The sequence below is a fragment of the Chrysemys picta genome, chromosome 5 (genome assembly GCF_011386835.1).
Source record: "Chrysemys picta bellii isolate R12L10 chromosome 5, ASM1138683v2, whole genome shotgun sequence".
In the NCBI taxonomy this organism is placed as follows: Eukaryota; Metazoa; Chordata; order Testudines; family Emydidae; genus Chrysemys; species Chrysemys picta.
The window spans coordinates 120,360,954-120,377,451 of NC_088795.1; the positions used below are offsets into that span (position 1 = coordinate 120,360,954).

General features: G+C 44.8%; 1 protein-coding gene across 5 annotated transcripts in view; it reads right to left on the minus strand.

Moving 5' to 3' along the window:
- Positions 1–16,498, minus strand: part of AFAP1 (actin filament associated protein 1) — a 175,006-nt gene that overhangs the window by 40,001 nt on the left and 118,507 nt on the right. For all 5 annotated transcript variants that reach the window (XM_005300759.5, XM_005300755.5, XM_065597100.1 and 2 more), the window contains 2 exons: positions 2,690–2,782; positions 510–594 (listed from right to left, as the gene is read on the minus strand). In XM_005300759.5, the coding sequence (XP_005300816.2) occupies positions 510–594; positions 2,690–2,782 (178 nt within the window). The remainder of the gene's footprint in view (positions 1–509; positions 595–2,689; positions 2,783–16,498) is intronic.

A 16,498-nucleotide genomic window follows, 5' to 3' on the forward strand; every position in this document is an offset into this window, starting at 1 on the left:
GAAATTGAATTTGGAATGTCCCTCAGCTTGGAATCTAAGGACTGGGAACAAACTTTCTGACTCCAAAGTGGAGTACATCATTTTAAAGTCATTTAGCATACATGATTCTTGTCTTCCCTTATAAAATTCTATGATACCCTTCCTGTTTAAAATTATAGGGGAAAACCTTACATGCACTTAGTGATTGGCTCAACTCCCCCATTGAAGACAGCATACTTTATAAACACAGGAAAAAGTCATTTCAAAACTTACATATGGACCTTGATCCTGCTGTCACTTACATCAATGTTACATGTGGATAACTGTTAACTAGAATGGAGATATTCTAATATCCACCAATGTAAAGGTTTACGTAATTCAAGCTTGGCACAGTTCAACTTTCAGGGTAGATATAAGACTAATTACATTATTTACAAAGCATTATTGCCTATTCCCTTACGTCATAAAAGAAAAAAAAATTATATTCTTTATACTGAATATGTAAAACACACTCTGCATCTGGGATTCACCTTGTTCTTTTCCATTACACACAGCAGCGATTCCATTTTCTATAGCACCCTCCCCATCTGAGCTTGGCCTCTCGGAGGACAATTTCTGCATGGACAAAATAAATTAGGTCATTTCTCATGTGGTCACACTGGCCAAATGATGTGTCATCAGTCAAATTAAAGTTATGCTTATTATTAAATTAAATATATGCCAAGCATCCATCCTGAGGACAAATATGAGATAGTCAAGAGTTCATTTACATTACATAGATTTCTTATGTCACCACACAAGCATTAAAACAAAACAAAACTAAGCACACACAAGAACTGTATTGCCAAATATATCCCATTCTTTTATCTTTTGAAGAGTAAGACGAATCATGTAACCCAAATCTAACAATGAACCATGTTACCCATAATATATTTTATTACATTTCTAGATTCTAAAATGTTGTTCTCTATTAATGTGCTAACCAATAAGTGCTCATTTTACATACAATAAATCTTCAAAACTATATCTTTAATGAATGCTTTAGGTATACATTTACAACTGACAACCTACCAAACACAACACATTTCTATAGGTAGAATTTCAGTACTTTCGATGTGTGTAAGTAAAGGTCCCTTGCTGGTATGAACTAGAGTAAATGGTGGATTCTCTGCAACTGGAAGTCTTGAAATTATGATTTCAGTAACTCAGCCAGAGGTTATGGCTCTATTACAGCAGTATGGGGGTGCGGTTCTGTTGCCTGCAATGTGCAAGAGGTCATCTTAGATTATCACAAAGTCTGTGAAATTAGAGACTAGCAATTATGTGTATATTACTAATAAAAAAATTAAAAATCTAAAGTTTATAAAATAGCTATTACCTAAAAGGTGTGGCATAAACAAAACTCATATGTTGTGGCATGCCATAAAACTTTTTATTGGCATCTGTTTAACACGTTTTACATAACTCATTCATGGCTTCACCACTTATGAGTAACATCGGCATCCCAAATTTGTGGCAAGGAAAACTTTATACCGCACCCTTGTGTGTTTCCTTCCCAGCCGGTACAGAGTGCTAAAAACTTAATTGAACAGACTTTTTTCTTGCATACATTGAAAGGTCTGAAATGCTACCTATACAAATGCGTTGTTTGTGTAAGGCTGTCAATTGTAAATGTATATCTAAAGCATTCATTAAAAATATCATTTTGAAGATTTCTTTCATCTATGAGCACTTCTTACTTGATCTTGCTGTTTAGCATATTAATAGACAGCAACATTTTAGAATCTAGAAATATAATATATATATATATATTGTATAACAGGCAATGGAAATTATATAAAAATATACCTTAATTACCATAAGCCAAATCCTGATCTTAGTTATACTGGTGTAAATGGAGATAAATTCCATTGATGCCAATGGCAATACAAAAATGTAAATCTAGGCTACCTAAGTATGGACTTTGACCTCCAGACTCTTGAGGTCAAATCCTAGTCAATGGGACTTTTAAACATTAATCTTTAACGGGACCAGGAGTTGGCCCATAACAAACAGGACTGCCATCTTGCAATGGGGTCTGACTGCGCAGATGTCACGCAGGCTAGGGGCCTAAAGCAGCGCTGCCATGGTGAGCACTTGGTGCGTTCATGCCTCACTTCACAGACATCCTGTTCATTGTTAGTCTGCTGCCTCAGGGTATGTCGACACCACAATTAAAAACCCACGGCTGGCCCATGCCAGCTGACTTGGGTTTGCGGGGCTTGGGCTAAGGGGCTGTTCAATTACGGTGTAAATGTTTTGGCTTATGATGGATATGAAGTTGGCCAATTTTGGGTTGCCTGAATATGAGGAATAATTGTGTGTGTATTTCATTTAAAAAATGGCCTGTGCCAGAGATGTTATCAGAATGTGAGAGCAATTTGGAGTCTTTGGGAACTGTGCAACTTATCTGAGGAACCCAAAGAAATGTGAGGAAGAAGGGGCAACATTTCTAAAAATGAGACATCTTAAAATGGTTCCTCTGCAAAAGTTACCAAGTATTTTACTGAAACAGCTACACAGTTACTGTGCCAAATGTAGAGACTGAATTCAATCATTAATTAGAGTCCTGCTTTAAGGGTAAATGCAACCTGAACTTTAGAGTCACTATTGACACCTCCATAATATAACATCATCATCTATCTTTGTATTAGTAATTCTTTAACTTTACCTTTTCCAGTTCTGTCTTGTGTATCGGAGAACTAGATGATGGTCCATCTGAATCTATTGCTCCAGTGCAGTTGCTGCAAACATCTTTTATCACCTTAAAGAGATATACAAAATGGTTTCATTGACACACAAGTCAAAGAACAGAAAAATTTTATTTTGCTGAGCAGAGGACTTTATTCGAGATGAAGCACTAAGAATATTTGCTATCCTGAAGGTTAAAACAGCAGTGTGGAAATTATTCTCTTTATCCATAGGCAATATGTTAGGCAGGCTGCCACTGCTTGAGCTTCTCCACATTGCCTCACTAAGTCGCTTCATGAATGACCTGGAGGAGCCATAATGTCTAGAGGTGAAAGGTTTCAATTTCTAGACGAGCTAATCTCCAAGCCTCTCCTGAGTAAAGAAGCTGCCAGCACTTGCAGTTTTGCAACATGAACTCAGCTGACACCACCAAATTCATTTCGTTATGACTAAAAAATGGGATTAGATCCAAGGTCCTGCAAGCCAGGGGACAGCACTGCTGCCTAGTATGCTACCCAGCTGCTCTCTTTCTAATGAAGAAATAATGATGTACTGACCAAATTGCAGAGCTGTATCTGATACTCTTGAGTGTGTGGTTTAAATGGATTTTTCATATTCATTATGTGATGTTCAGTGGTCACAGTAACATTTACACTGAAGCATAGATCATACTAATTGCAAATATCTCTTAGGAAATGTGAGTTATTTTATGTGTCTCTCTTCTGCAAAGAAAGAAAAAAAATTCACAGAAGGAGAAGGATTTTGATAGAATTTATGGGAGCTCAAAAACTGCATCTGTCAAATAAGGCCTGAAAAAATATAAAGGCAAAAGGCTTTTACTTTTCCTGTTTTCTCTGTGCACACAGTTTGGTTTTGATTCTTAGATGGGGTTGCCACCTACCAATCTTCATACTGGAGTACCTGGTGTTGAGGGGAATGTTTGAGTTCTTGATTGCCTTAGATGCCTTAAAGTGTAGATATGGCCAGAAAAGTGACTATGCAAAAGTGGGACCTTCTTAATTAACAACTCTCCTCCCTGGGTGTAGTCAGAGTAGCATCTGCTGACCTGAATGACGTATATATGGTTTTACTGCCTTTTGCCCTTGCTAACACAGCAGAGTCCTCCCAACTAAGAGAGGAATGCATTTTATTGTGGTTGAGCCATCATTAACAGAAATGTGAACTAAGTTCCAAATGTAGGGCCAAATTCTGCCCTCATTTATACTTGTGACATCACATGATTTATCTAGTGAGAGAAGTTGGCCCACAGAACCTTCACTCCCAGTGATGGTACGCAAGCCAGAATACAAGCTTAACATTCAGATCCCAGGCTGTTTGCACGGCTGAAATAAAAATGTCTTTTACTTGCAAACTGAGCAAATTTGATATGGAAACCATTAAGACATAACAAAGATGGCATCAAATAATGTCCTTTTCTAGTTACTAGAGCTGAATCCCCCCTTTAAGGGCATACTAAGCAAACCAAGTATCTATCTAAAGTACTTATATGGCCCTGTTATTGTAGTATCTGAAGGGGAATTGAGGCCCAGAGAATCTAAGTGCCTTACCCAAGGTCATACAGGAAGAAGCTAGCAGAGCAAGGAACTGAACCCAGGTCTCTTGCTTCCCAGGCTAGCAGCCTAAACAGTGGCCCATCCCTCCTCTCAGGCCTGTTACAACTCTACTCCCTTCCTCCCTGCCCCCCAAACACACTCACACTCTTTTGAGGGCCACACAACTCATGCAATTCTGCATCTTGAGGTCTGGCCCCAGCGCTCGCTCTCTCTTGTCAGTAGCAGGGTATGAATACCACTTAACAACAACAACTTTGGCATCAAGACCAGATACATATACAACTTATGGTCAGATTTAATTCCTGTGCTTCTGTTTAGTGGAAGTATCTTAGTGTTTTATTTGTAAAGAAACTTGACCATTCAGTTTCTGGGAACATTCATTCCTGTCTCCTGCATGACCTTGATACAACAGCTCATGTTTTCAGCATCTGGTCACACCACACAGTTAGTTAATTTTGGCAAAGGCAGATAGTAATGGAAGTTACAGACAGAACAGAGGGAAATGATTTGGCAGCAACCACAGAATAGTATGTGCAAGTCATGCACTCGAGTAAATACTGTTCTCGAAATACCTCACACACTTAAGGGAAAGCTTTCCCAAAGTGCTTAATTGGGTTTTAATTAAATTTTGAATAAAAATGATGCACTATCATAGGAAGCTCACGGCAAACTCTGAAGCAAATGCATATTCAAAAATTCAGTATGTGAACATTTTGGGGTTCAAGGGATCCATCTTCAGCTGGTGAAGACTGGGTTCATCAATTTCTAGGTGGAACGTTACTGTGTTTCATACACAGTTTCAAACTTGTACTTCCATGGTGTTCTGGATGAGTGCTTTGATGCCCCTTCTATAATTATGGTGCCACAATAATTGCTGTTTTCACATGCTCATAGTTTTTACTCACAACTTTTGAAGCTGAAACATCAGTGTGGCCAAATCTCATGATTTCATCAAGAGTCTTAGAATATATGTTGATTTTCTTAAAGCCCCAGGACCTGGAGTCATATGAATACACAAGAATCTCAGCTTTCATTTAAAACAACTAAGTTTGCATCCCTCCTGGTCACAGAGAAAATCATGAAAATGTGACTTGAGCATCTCCTAATGGCTCAAAAAGGCAAATAAAAATGTATTTTTAATATAATCTCATTATTTGGGGATCTGACTTATGATTTTTGAATGCTAATACAATCTCATGCAGTGTCTACTCAAAAAAGAGTCTTTCATGGAAAGACTGAACAAAATTCCTTCAATATTTTAAATTTCAGTATGAGGGGAGGGTGGGAAGAAGAGAGTTTTCCTCCCTCTCCCCCCCCACACACAGAGACAGAAGTAGCATTCATATATGCCATCTGCCGACACCAATCCATTGAGAAAGTCAATCCAAGTTTGTATGAAATGAAGCATTATTTTAAAGTCTAGGACCATGTAAAGTCAGCACACTGCAGGCTTTTCATTTTTTTGGGATCAATTTAAAGCTAAACTGGTTTAAAAATAAACCTGTCAAATTGCAGTCCCAAAAAATTAAAAATATTTCAGTTCTTAGCATGTGAAAATGGACTGTTGGAATGAAAAGGTTGAAAATGTCTAGGCTGGACATTTTTGTGCAGCCTTAACTATCTCATTAATATTTTTTTCCTATTACAATAGTGCCTGGAGGCCCCAACTAGATCAGGAGTCTGTAGTCCGAACTATTGTACCAACATAGGTCTGATCATGCGAACACACACATTGTGTCTTATTGTCGTCAGTGGGACGAGGCACACAAGGTAAGTGTTTACAGGATCAGGGCCAAATAGAAGACAGAGTACCTGCCTCAAGGGGCTAGCCATCTAGGTGTGAAATCCTGGTCCCACTGAAATCAATAGGTGTTTTGCCATTGACTTCAACGGCCAGGATTACATTCTTGGTGTTCCCAGGTGCTGGGCCTACATGCTCCTACTACATAAGCATTTGAGTTAATTATAGGGTGCTCACCTGTACTGAACTCATCAATTTCCACAATTACTATATACTATTTTAAATTAACACTATCAAGGCTGGAAGGCCCAATATTTGACCTACCTTTCTTTCTTTTACATGCTTGTAAAACCCAAAGGCTCTAGTCACCGGAAATTACCCACCATCTTCCATGATACAGGCTGCAGATAAGATACTGGCCATGTAGTAGGCCAGAGAACAGGTTGCCTGCTATATAGAACCCTCCAGAAAAAGAAAAACTCCCCTGCATTCCACCGAGTGGCAGAGATGCGCTAAGTGAGAAGAACTTGAGTAAATGAACTCCTTGCTTCCTGGCCACCGCTTCCTAACTCTGAAGATAGGTATACTGTCTCTTTAAAAGTGGTGGCTGGGGAGGGTTCTATATAGGAGTGCTAGAATGAAAGAGAGGGAGAAAAAGTAGCCTTAAGGCCAAGCCCCTGTGATTCTTATTCTCATTTAGCTCTTTGCTCCGTGTTAGAAGAAGGCGATTATTTACCATTATCAAATGTGACATTGGCATCCTCAATCTGTCTGTCTTTCTCTTCAGCCTGTTGAGTTACGGCCCTAGTAAAGTACCAACACAGTGCTGGATGTTTTACAGGCAGATATGAAGACCTCTCCGTCTAGCAATTCACATAAGTAGCCCCAGCAGGCTAAGAGGGAGAGAAGAAATAACTTTCCCACGCTACTCTCCAAGTGCTAAAGAGGAGCTTGTGCTCCCCATTGCAACGACACACCTCTTGTAAAAGCACCCCTAGACTGAAGTGAAAAGGACCATCTCCCCTGCCCATTACCATTGGTTGGGTGGAGTGGAGAGTGGCAGGGGACTTCAAACGAGCTAGCAGCCACCAAGATGGTCTTTAGTCCACATATATTTCCTTTAAAATTCCCTCCTGTCTGACATTCAATCAGGCCAACCCCCATACACACTGGCCTGTGTTATTACCATCAAACCTACTGTCATATATGGCAACTGGATCAGAGTCTTGTGAAAAAAAAGAGCGTTGGGCAGCTGCGTAATGTTGCTTTCGGCACTGGCATTGCACTGCTGCTACAAATGTGGAGGTACCCCTCAGAACGGAAAGCTGCCTACACTGTCCTCTGGATGCGGATATTATTTTAGTCCGAAAAGCTCCCCTTGTAATCACGGATATGATTTTCTACAAACAGATGTTTTAATACCCGTTTTATGAAAACAAATGCAAAGAAAGGAGCTCAACCCATGAGCTAACAAATCACTGATTCCATGCGAAAGAAGGGGGAAATTATTAGGGAAGGAATATTATCTAGTGGTTAAAGCAGGTAACTGAGAATCAGAACTCCTGGGTTCTCTTCCCATACCTACTACAGACTGTATCTGTGACTTTTAGGAAAGTGCAATTCTGCCCTAGAAAGCGACTATGCAAGTACGACATGTGTGGTTCCATATTAATCGTTTCTCTGATTTTCATATCACATGTGCTCATTTTACACATAAACATTCTTTTTCTTACTGCCAGTCCCCCGAGCCCACTCTGGACTGTGGCAGTAAAGCTGTTTCATATCAACAGCAATAGCAGAGATTCTGCAAGCCAGACTAAACTTTCAGGTACACCTCTGTCACTCATGTAGTCTTCACGTTATGCCTTCAACAACACTTACATAAGCCCACTGGCCTTTCATTGGTTTGCACTAGTGTAACTGAAAACATAATCTGAAGACAAGGGGGTTGTACAGTTAGATGAGGCTAGACAGAGCCCAGTCTGACAGACACGGATGGAGTGTGCAAATATGTTTGTAAAAAGCCTCTTTTCATATGCAAACTGAGCAAATGTGACATAGAAGTCTGTCAGGCACAACAAAAAGGGAACCACACAATGCCACTTTTAAGACACAACCACAATTTAACCCTTTTGTGTCTCAGTTTACCCATCTGCAGAATGGGAGGAAACAACCCCTCAAAGGGCTATTATAGGGTGTAATACATTAATGTTTGTGAAGTGCTTTAAGAACAAAAGGTAAGTAACCATTTTTTCTTCTTTGAGTGCTTGCTCATGTTGATTCCATTCTAGGTGATTCACAAGCAGTATCCACAGAGGTGGGCTTGGAGTTCACTGCTTGGCGGCTTGCAGTACCGCTCTACCGAAGCCAGGATCATCCAGGGCCTGCTGAGTAAATGCATAGCAGGCCGTGAAGGTACACCTCTACCCCGACATAACGTGACCCGATATAACACGAATTCGGATATAATGCGGTAAAGCAGTGCTCCGGGGGAGGGGGAGTGGAGGGTGGGACTGCGCACTCCAGAGGATCCAAGCAAGTTCGATATAATGCGGTTTCACCTATAACGTGGTAAGATTTTTTGGCTCCTGAGGACAGCGTTATATTGAGGTAGAGGTGTATGGACCGACGACCAGATATCCTGGATAGGCACTTGAGCCAAAAAGGCTGCCGAAGAGGCCTGTGCCCTGGTAGAGTGGGCGGTGATGATCGTTGGGGGTGGCACCTGTGCTTGATCATAGCAAAAGTGAATGCAGGAAGATATTATCTGAGCAGAAACAGAGTGACCTTTCAGTCTGTCGGCCACAGTGACGAATAATTGTGTTGACTTACAGAACGGCTTGGTACTGTCAATATAAAAGGCCAGCCCTTGTCTGACATTGAGGATATGCAGCCTGCACTCCTCTTCCGACCTATGCGGCTTCAGGAAGAAGACCAGTAAGTAAATATCTTGGCTTGAATGAAACTGAGAGACTACCTTGTGGAAGGAAGGCTGGGTGTGGTCTTAGTTGGACCTTGTCCTTGTAGAAAACCGTGTAAGGTTAAAAGACCTCCTGAATGAGGAGTTGCTCGTGAGAAGGGTCCCTGAAGAGGGACGGGAAGGAGGATGGAAGGTTGGTCGGCTACAAACTGCAGGGTATAGCCCAACGAGACTGTGTCGAGCACCTAGTGGTCCAAGGTGATATGGGACCAGGCTGACCGGAAAGGGTGGAGGAAGTTGAGGAAGACGGGGAGCGGATCCGTTGCAGTGACTGGGGCGTTGTCCTCGGGCGCACCCTCAAAATGACTGCTTTTGGCTGCCTTAGTCCCTGGAAGTACCAGGCTGGGCAGATGGGCGAGATGACGACTGGTGGCATCGCTTAAAACCCCATCTTTGTCCTTCTTTTTGTAGGGGCTGGATCTCGGGGTACCCCAAGACCTTGATGACGGCGGAGGCGGCGGTGGACGGAATGGCTTTCTAGCCTGCTGAGTATGCAGGCCCAAGGAGCGGAGGGTGGCCCGGGAGTCTTTCAGGCCATGGAGCCTTGCATCAGTCAGCTCTGAGAGAAGCCCCGTTCCCTTGAAAGGGAGGTCCCGGAGGGTGGATTGCATCTCCTGGGACAACCCGGAGGTCTGTAACCAGGAGCTATGCCTCATGGCTATTGCAGAGGCGACCACCCTGGACGCCAAATCTGTGGCATCCCAGGCCACCTGGAGGGCACCCCTAGCTACCGCCTGGCCCTCTTCTACCAGAGTGGTGAACTCCAGTGCCCGATCATGTGGGAGGCTCTCCCTGAACTTGCTGACTGAGTCCCACAGGTTGAAATTGTATCTGCCAAGTAGGGTCTGATAGTTTGAGACCCTAAATTGGAGGCTTGCTGTTGAATAAAATCTTTCTGCCAAATAAGTCCAGCCTCTTGGCATCTTTATTTTTGGAGGTGCTACCCACCTGGCCTTTTCATTGACAGCAGATATGACCAGGGCCCCCGGGGGAGGGTGTATATATAAATATTCAACCCCCTTTGTGGGGACATAATACTTCTTTTCTGCATTCTTGGATGTGGGCGGAATGGAAGATAGGGTCTGCCACCCTGACGTGGTGATCTTCAGGACCCCTGGATGAACGGGCAATGCCACCCGGGCTGGACAGAGGAGGGGATGTCATTGAAGAGGTCATCAGGCTCCTCAGCTAGCTCAACCTCCAAGTTCAGGTTGGCTGCCACCCTTTTAAGTAGGGCTTGGTGCTCCCTGAAGTCATCGGGGGTGGGGGGAAGGGGAGGAGCTGCCGGTTTGCGAGGGCCCCGCCACCGACGACTGCATCGCTGGAGGGAGGGGAGCGTCCCCGTGCTGCATCAGGACTGTTCTTTGGCTACTGGGGCCTCCTGCGAAACCGCTGCTTCGGATTTGGCCCCTTGCTCCAACACTGGTGCCAGCTGCGCCAGGGGTATGTTGTCCAAAGCCACCTGGGAGGAGTGGTGGGAGTACGGTGCAGGCATAAGAAGCACCCCCATGGGTTCCAGAATTGCCACTGGGCGGCCCATTGCCCTTGACCTTGCGGGCTCCCAGATAGGGGACGATTTGTCCTTTACAAAGGAAGAGCTGAACTGTCCAACCGACCCGGACCACTGCCCTTCCAGTGACCAGGGCGGGACTGTGGAAGCCTGAGTCTGTCGACTGACTCTCGCCGGTGGTACGGGGAAGGCGAGGGCTGATGCCTGCCTGTAGAACGGTATCAGGGTCCCGGTGACCGGTGCTGCGACCAGGAATGGTCTTGTGCTGGAGGGGACTGACACCTGGGAGATCTGTGAGGCGATGGTGACCTGCGCCTTGGCGATCTCTGGTGGAAGGACTGTTGGTACCGGGTGTATGGGGATCAGCATCGCGACTCCAGAGTTCCATGTCTCACAGGTGGGGAAAGTGGTGTCTGAGATCTGGGCCTCCTGACCGGAGACCAAGGTTGCAGTGCTGGGGTCCTTGACTGTGGCAAGGGGAACAATGCCTGCAGACTGGGGACCGAGGACGTTCCACTGCCTTTAGGGACAGTCCCATAGCCGATTTGGTCATCTGAACTGGTGTCTTGGTGGGATCCACCGTGCGGCCAGGCGTCTGTAGTGCTAGTCACCCTAACTGTTCTTTGGCCGCCACGCCCGCTTCGGGCGCAGGTGTCCCTGAAATGGGCTGGGACCCCGTACCTCTCCCCAGAGTCGGGTCCTTGGCTGTGCTGGGGGTCCGACCACAGTGGTATCCCAGAGAGCCACCATTGCAGGCATGAGGCCTAACACAGGTTCTTTGCCCGAAGTCCCCTTGCGCAATGACTGTGGCCTAGTTGATTTAGACCAATTCTTTGGTACCGGAGAGGGGGAAAGGTGCCTGGCGGATCCCGGTGCTGGCGGTGCACTGCATGCCGATGCCGAAGTACCTGGCATGGAGTCCAAATCCAAGGGCTCCGTTGCTGGGTGCAGAGCAGCCTCCATGAGGAGGGCCCTCAATCGAATATCCCGTTCTTTTTGAGTTTGGGGATGAATATTTTTGCAGATCAGGCACTTTTCTTTTCTATGGGGCTCCCCCAGGCACTTCAAACAACTCTCATGAGGGTCACTGATTGGAACACGGCTTGAAGCCTGGGGAATGGGGCATGCCCCGCTTCGGGACAAAGTCCCAGCTGGGACTCTAACTACTGAACTACTACTGTGCACTTAACAGCTAACTAATCACTCGACTAAATAACAAAGAGGAATGATCTAAACAATGAAGATCCACTAATGTTCTTGCTAAGCAAGACCAGGCACACCAACCAACCGTCATGGGCGGTAAGAAGGAACCGAGAGGCGTAGGGCCGGTTGTTCCTGATAAACTGCCGCATGAGCGCAGCACTCCAGAGGGCGACACAGTCGGCCCTACGGATACCACTAAGGCAAAAGTCTCCGACAGTTGTGCATGTGGGTGCGCGCACACCTAGAATGGAATCAACATGAGCAAGCACTCGAAGAAGAACTCTACTTCCATAGGTACACCATCAACATTTTCCATTAGTGACCCAGCCCAACCCTGCTTAGCTTATGAAAGCTGATGGGATCACAGCAGTATAGTTGGAAACATTAAACTAAAGAAACTTTACCCAAACAATGCATAAAATTATAAAAAAATGAATATATTTTGATAAAATGGATTTTTTAGATGGTCTTTCACACAGTGCTTGATGACCAAACATTAGAAAACACACTCTAGCAAGCAATACTACAATGGCTAGAGGATGGACTTCATGACTACTCCGTCTCTGTAATGGTCATGATTTTGGACCTTAAGGCCAAAGATATCTTAAGTATCTTTAGCATAAAATAGTTTTTTTGTTCAAAGACCAGTTTTCATATGAAGGGGTTGCTTGCAACACAGAACCCATTTACTTGCATGAATGAAGTCACTAAGGGCTTGTCTATACTTACGCGCTGGTTCGGCGGCAGGCAATCGAACTTCTGGGTTCGATTTATCGCATCTTGTCTGGACGCGATAAATCGAAACCAGAAGTGCTCACCGTCGACTCCGGTAATGCTGCTCGGTGAGAGGAGTACACGGAGTCGACGGGGGAGCCTGCCTCCCGCGTCTGGACCACGGTAAGTTCGAACTCAGGTACATCGACTTCAGCTGCGTTATTCATGTAGCTGAAGTTGCGTACCTTAGTTCGAATTGGAGGGTTAGTGTAGACCAGGCCTAAAGGAAGTATATTGCTGTAATACCATTTATTAGTATTTTTATTTCTTCATCTACTACCTCTTTCGGGCATGCTAAACAAGTGTAATTTCTCACAGCCAATTGGATATATTGGAACAAATATTCAGAACATATCCGTAGCTGCACACATGCATGCATATTCTCAAACATCCATTGACAAAGCTCACTTTTGAGGCACAAAGAGTAACTATGCACATCTTTTCATGAGCATGTTTATAGGCGCAATTCAGTTTTACTGATGTAATCTCTATAGCAGCCTGGAATCTGTAATGGTTATGCTTGGTGCTGTGAAATTCTGACAGACTGGTGACATCAGTTATTCTTTCAACCAAGCATTCTTTAGCTGGTAAGCCTGAAACTGCCTATGTGGTTTGCTGTCTAGACTAGATTTCTCAGCTGTTTTCTGGTGTCATCGCTATAGAATTCTTTAAGATCGTCTATGTATGTACCAGAGTTCTATTTGTTCTACCATCAAATAATCACACTTGAATTGACATTTTTAAATCAGTTGCTTAAATAAAGTAATGTATATTGTCAAAATTACATCTTATAAAAGGAAAAAGTCAATTTCGTCAAGGAAAATCACTTGACCAGTCCTCCTCTCCCTAGATACTGATCTTGGCCTGTTCAGGCTAAAGGAAAAAGTACTAGCTTGAGACTTAAATTTGGATCCTTGCATGAGAACAACTTGTGCTTGGCTTCTAAGCTGGCCCCGCAGGTTCGTATTTTTGAAGAAGATGGCATCCCTGTTTGATAGCTGGAAATGGAAGTGTTCTGATAGGAGGAAAATAAGGATCCAATCAGCCTTCTTGTCTAAACAGTACAATAATCTCAGAAGTTTGGGGAACTAAGTGTGCTGGATATAGCCATGGCTGTATTTCCAAGGTGGGTGAAGCAATTCATGCCTGGGAATATATAACTTAAATCTAGCCCATGCATTGTCTGTTGTGCAGAACCATCAGCTGCTCTGCTGCACTTGCAAAGTGTGGGGCTGCTAACACTAAAACAACACCAACCTCAGATATCCCATAGCACTAACATGGCTGTGTAGATCTTCCCCATTTCAGAGACTGCAAACCCATGCCGTATCTTTAAGTAGTGTTGTATTAACTTATTAATGATTCATGTATGATTGTGTTCTACTTTATACAGCTCATGCATGAACTACAAACAGCACAGGGTCATTTGTAAACAACACCAGAGAAACACTATCCTTTGGGATGGCTTGAAAATACTGTTTCAGGCTTCCAGAGACCTAGAAACAAAGAGTGTGGGACATATAAAGGATCAGTATAAACAGGCTAGGGGTAGGGTTGCTAGGTGTCTGGTTTTCGACTGGAACACCCGGTCGAAAGGGGACCCTGGCGGCTCCAGTCAGCACTGCTGACCAGGCCATTAAAAGTCCAGTTGGCAGCACAGCAGGGCTGGCAGGCTCCCTGCCTGGTTCCGCGGGGCTCCCGGGAAGTGGCTGGCATGTACCTCCAGCTTGGGGGCGGCCACAGGGACTCCGCACGCTGCCACCACCCCAAGTGCCGGCTCTGCAGCTGGGAACCATAGCCAATGGGAGCTGCGGGGGCAGCGCCTGCACACAGAGCCTCCTGGCTGCCCTTCCGCCTAGAAGCTGGAGGGACATGTCGCTGCTTCCTGGGAACCACCTGAGGTAAGTGCCACCTGGAGCTGCACCCCTCATCCACTCCCGAACCCCAATTCCTTGCCCCAGTCCTGAGCCCCATCCTGCACCTAAACTCCTTCCTGGAGCCCACACGCCTCACCTCCCGCACATCAACCCCCTGCCCCAGCCCTGAGCCTCCTCTTGTACCCCAAACCTCTCCATCCCCGGCACCACCCCAAAGCCCGTACCCCGAGCCCAGAGCCTGTATCCCCTCCCACACTCCAACCCCCTGCATTAGCCCAGAGCCCCCTCCCACACTCCAAACCCCTCGACCGCTCCCCCCAGCCTGGAGTCCCCTACAGCACCCCAAACCTCTCATCCCCAACCCCAACCAAGAGCCCGCATCCCCAGCCGGAGCCCTCACTCCCTCCCGCAGCCCAACCCCCTATCCCAGCATGGTGAAAATGAGCAAGTGAGCGAGGGTGGGGAAGAGCGAGCAACAGAGGGAGGGGAGGTGGAGTGAGTGGTGGGCAGGGCCTCGGGGAAGGAGCAGGGCAAGAGTGTTTGGTCATCTGCAATTATAAAGTTGGCAACCCTAATTGGGGGCCCACATTTTAACTGGGCAAATGGACAGGATATTCTGTCCAAAGAGAGGTCCCAGACTTGCTGAAGGATTGGACCTCTTTGGGCCCAAAGGAATGATGCATCATTTCTGCTATGTTTATCAGTAAGTGTGTGGGAACTTTTGTTGTTTTTATTGGTCTTCTCTGTAATGCTTTGTCCTTAAAATAAATGTACTCTGCTGAGAAAGAGCTGTGTGGTCACCTAAAACTGCTCAATATACCGGTCATAGCCCTTGGAAAGTAACCAACGCATAAGTGCCGGCCGTTAGGCAGACTGGCTTGCGGGGGATGTCACAGTGTATGGTAAGGGGCTGTGCAGCCTTAAAACCCCTGGTGAGGAGGGAGAGGGATGCCGGTGTCTGCCCAAGAGAGGTAATGGTTGTAAGCTTGAAACTTTAGGTGGGTGCCCCTGAGGGACCACTAAGGGAGAATACAGGTGCAGGTACCCTGAAACTGTGGCACTTCCCAGTGGCAGAGTCTATGACTCTGCCCTGTCTGACAATCAAATCTAGAAATCACATGCTGGGGACAGAGATCATGGGAGGGAGTGCCTCCCAGCTGATTGAAAGACAAGAGGGAAATTGAGGGCCCCATCATCTGCCCGTTGAAGTCAATGATCTCATAGACTCATAGACTTTAAGGTCAGAAGGGAAAAGAATCTGGTACAGTCTGGAAAGAACTGTGTTTGGTCAAGAACTCCAACACTTTCGACAGCCAGAAAGAATCAATAGTGGCTTTTCAGCACTAAAAATGCTCCCCCATCTATTTGTAGAAGGAGGACCCCCCCCCCCCCCAGCCACTCATCCCAACACAACACAGTGAACTCATTCCCAGTATTGTCCTTTCCTGCACACATCCACACACATTGCAGGAGCTCACAGGGAGTTATGGGGTAAACAGTAAAAAGAACATTAGCTGCAAAATAGTGCAACTTGAAATCTGAGGCATTTGACCATTGTATTCCATTGAAAAGTAGTATTTCTAATTGACTAAAACTGAGCTGCTGCCAACACTGCATAAATTGCTTTAGGACTGTTCTGGAGCAGGCAATTTGTATAGTATGGAGTATGTTATAGCAAAGTTGTAATCTTGGAAGTTGAGAGGACAGTAGCCTTGCCATGTACTTGAAATAGCTTTATTAATGAAAAGCTTTGTAGTGTGATGGAACTGAATAAGCTACTGTCAATCTGTCTCCAAATGTTCTGCAGATTGCCTAGTCTTTCACTCTCAGCACAGATACAATTTTGCAAAGTTTTTTTTTTTTTTTTTTAGTAGCAGGAATGTGCCTTGTATGTGGAAATAACTATCTCTGCCTGTGTCTGTGAAGACCGTTTTGTGTATAAATAAATACATTAAACATGTTTTATGAAAGAAAGCCTGATAAGCGCCAATGCATTCAGCAGTGCAAAATCCAAGTTTAGAACAACACAGGAAATAACAGTGCATTTAGTCTGATCTAATTACAATGAAACTCCTTTGAAAAAGAATGTGACAGACTAATGCCATTTCATTCTAATCAGTTGACATATGC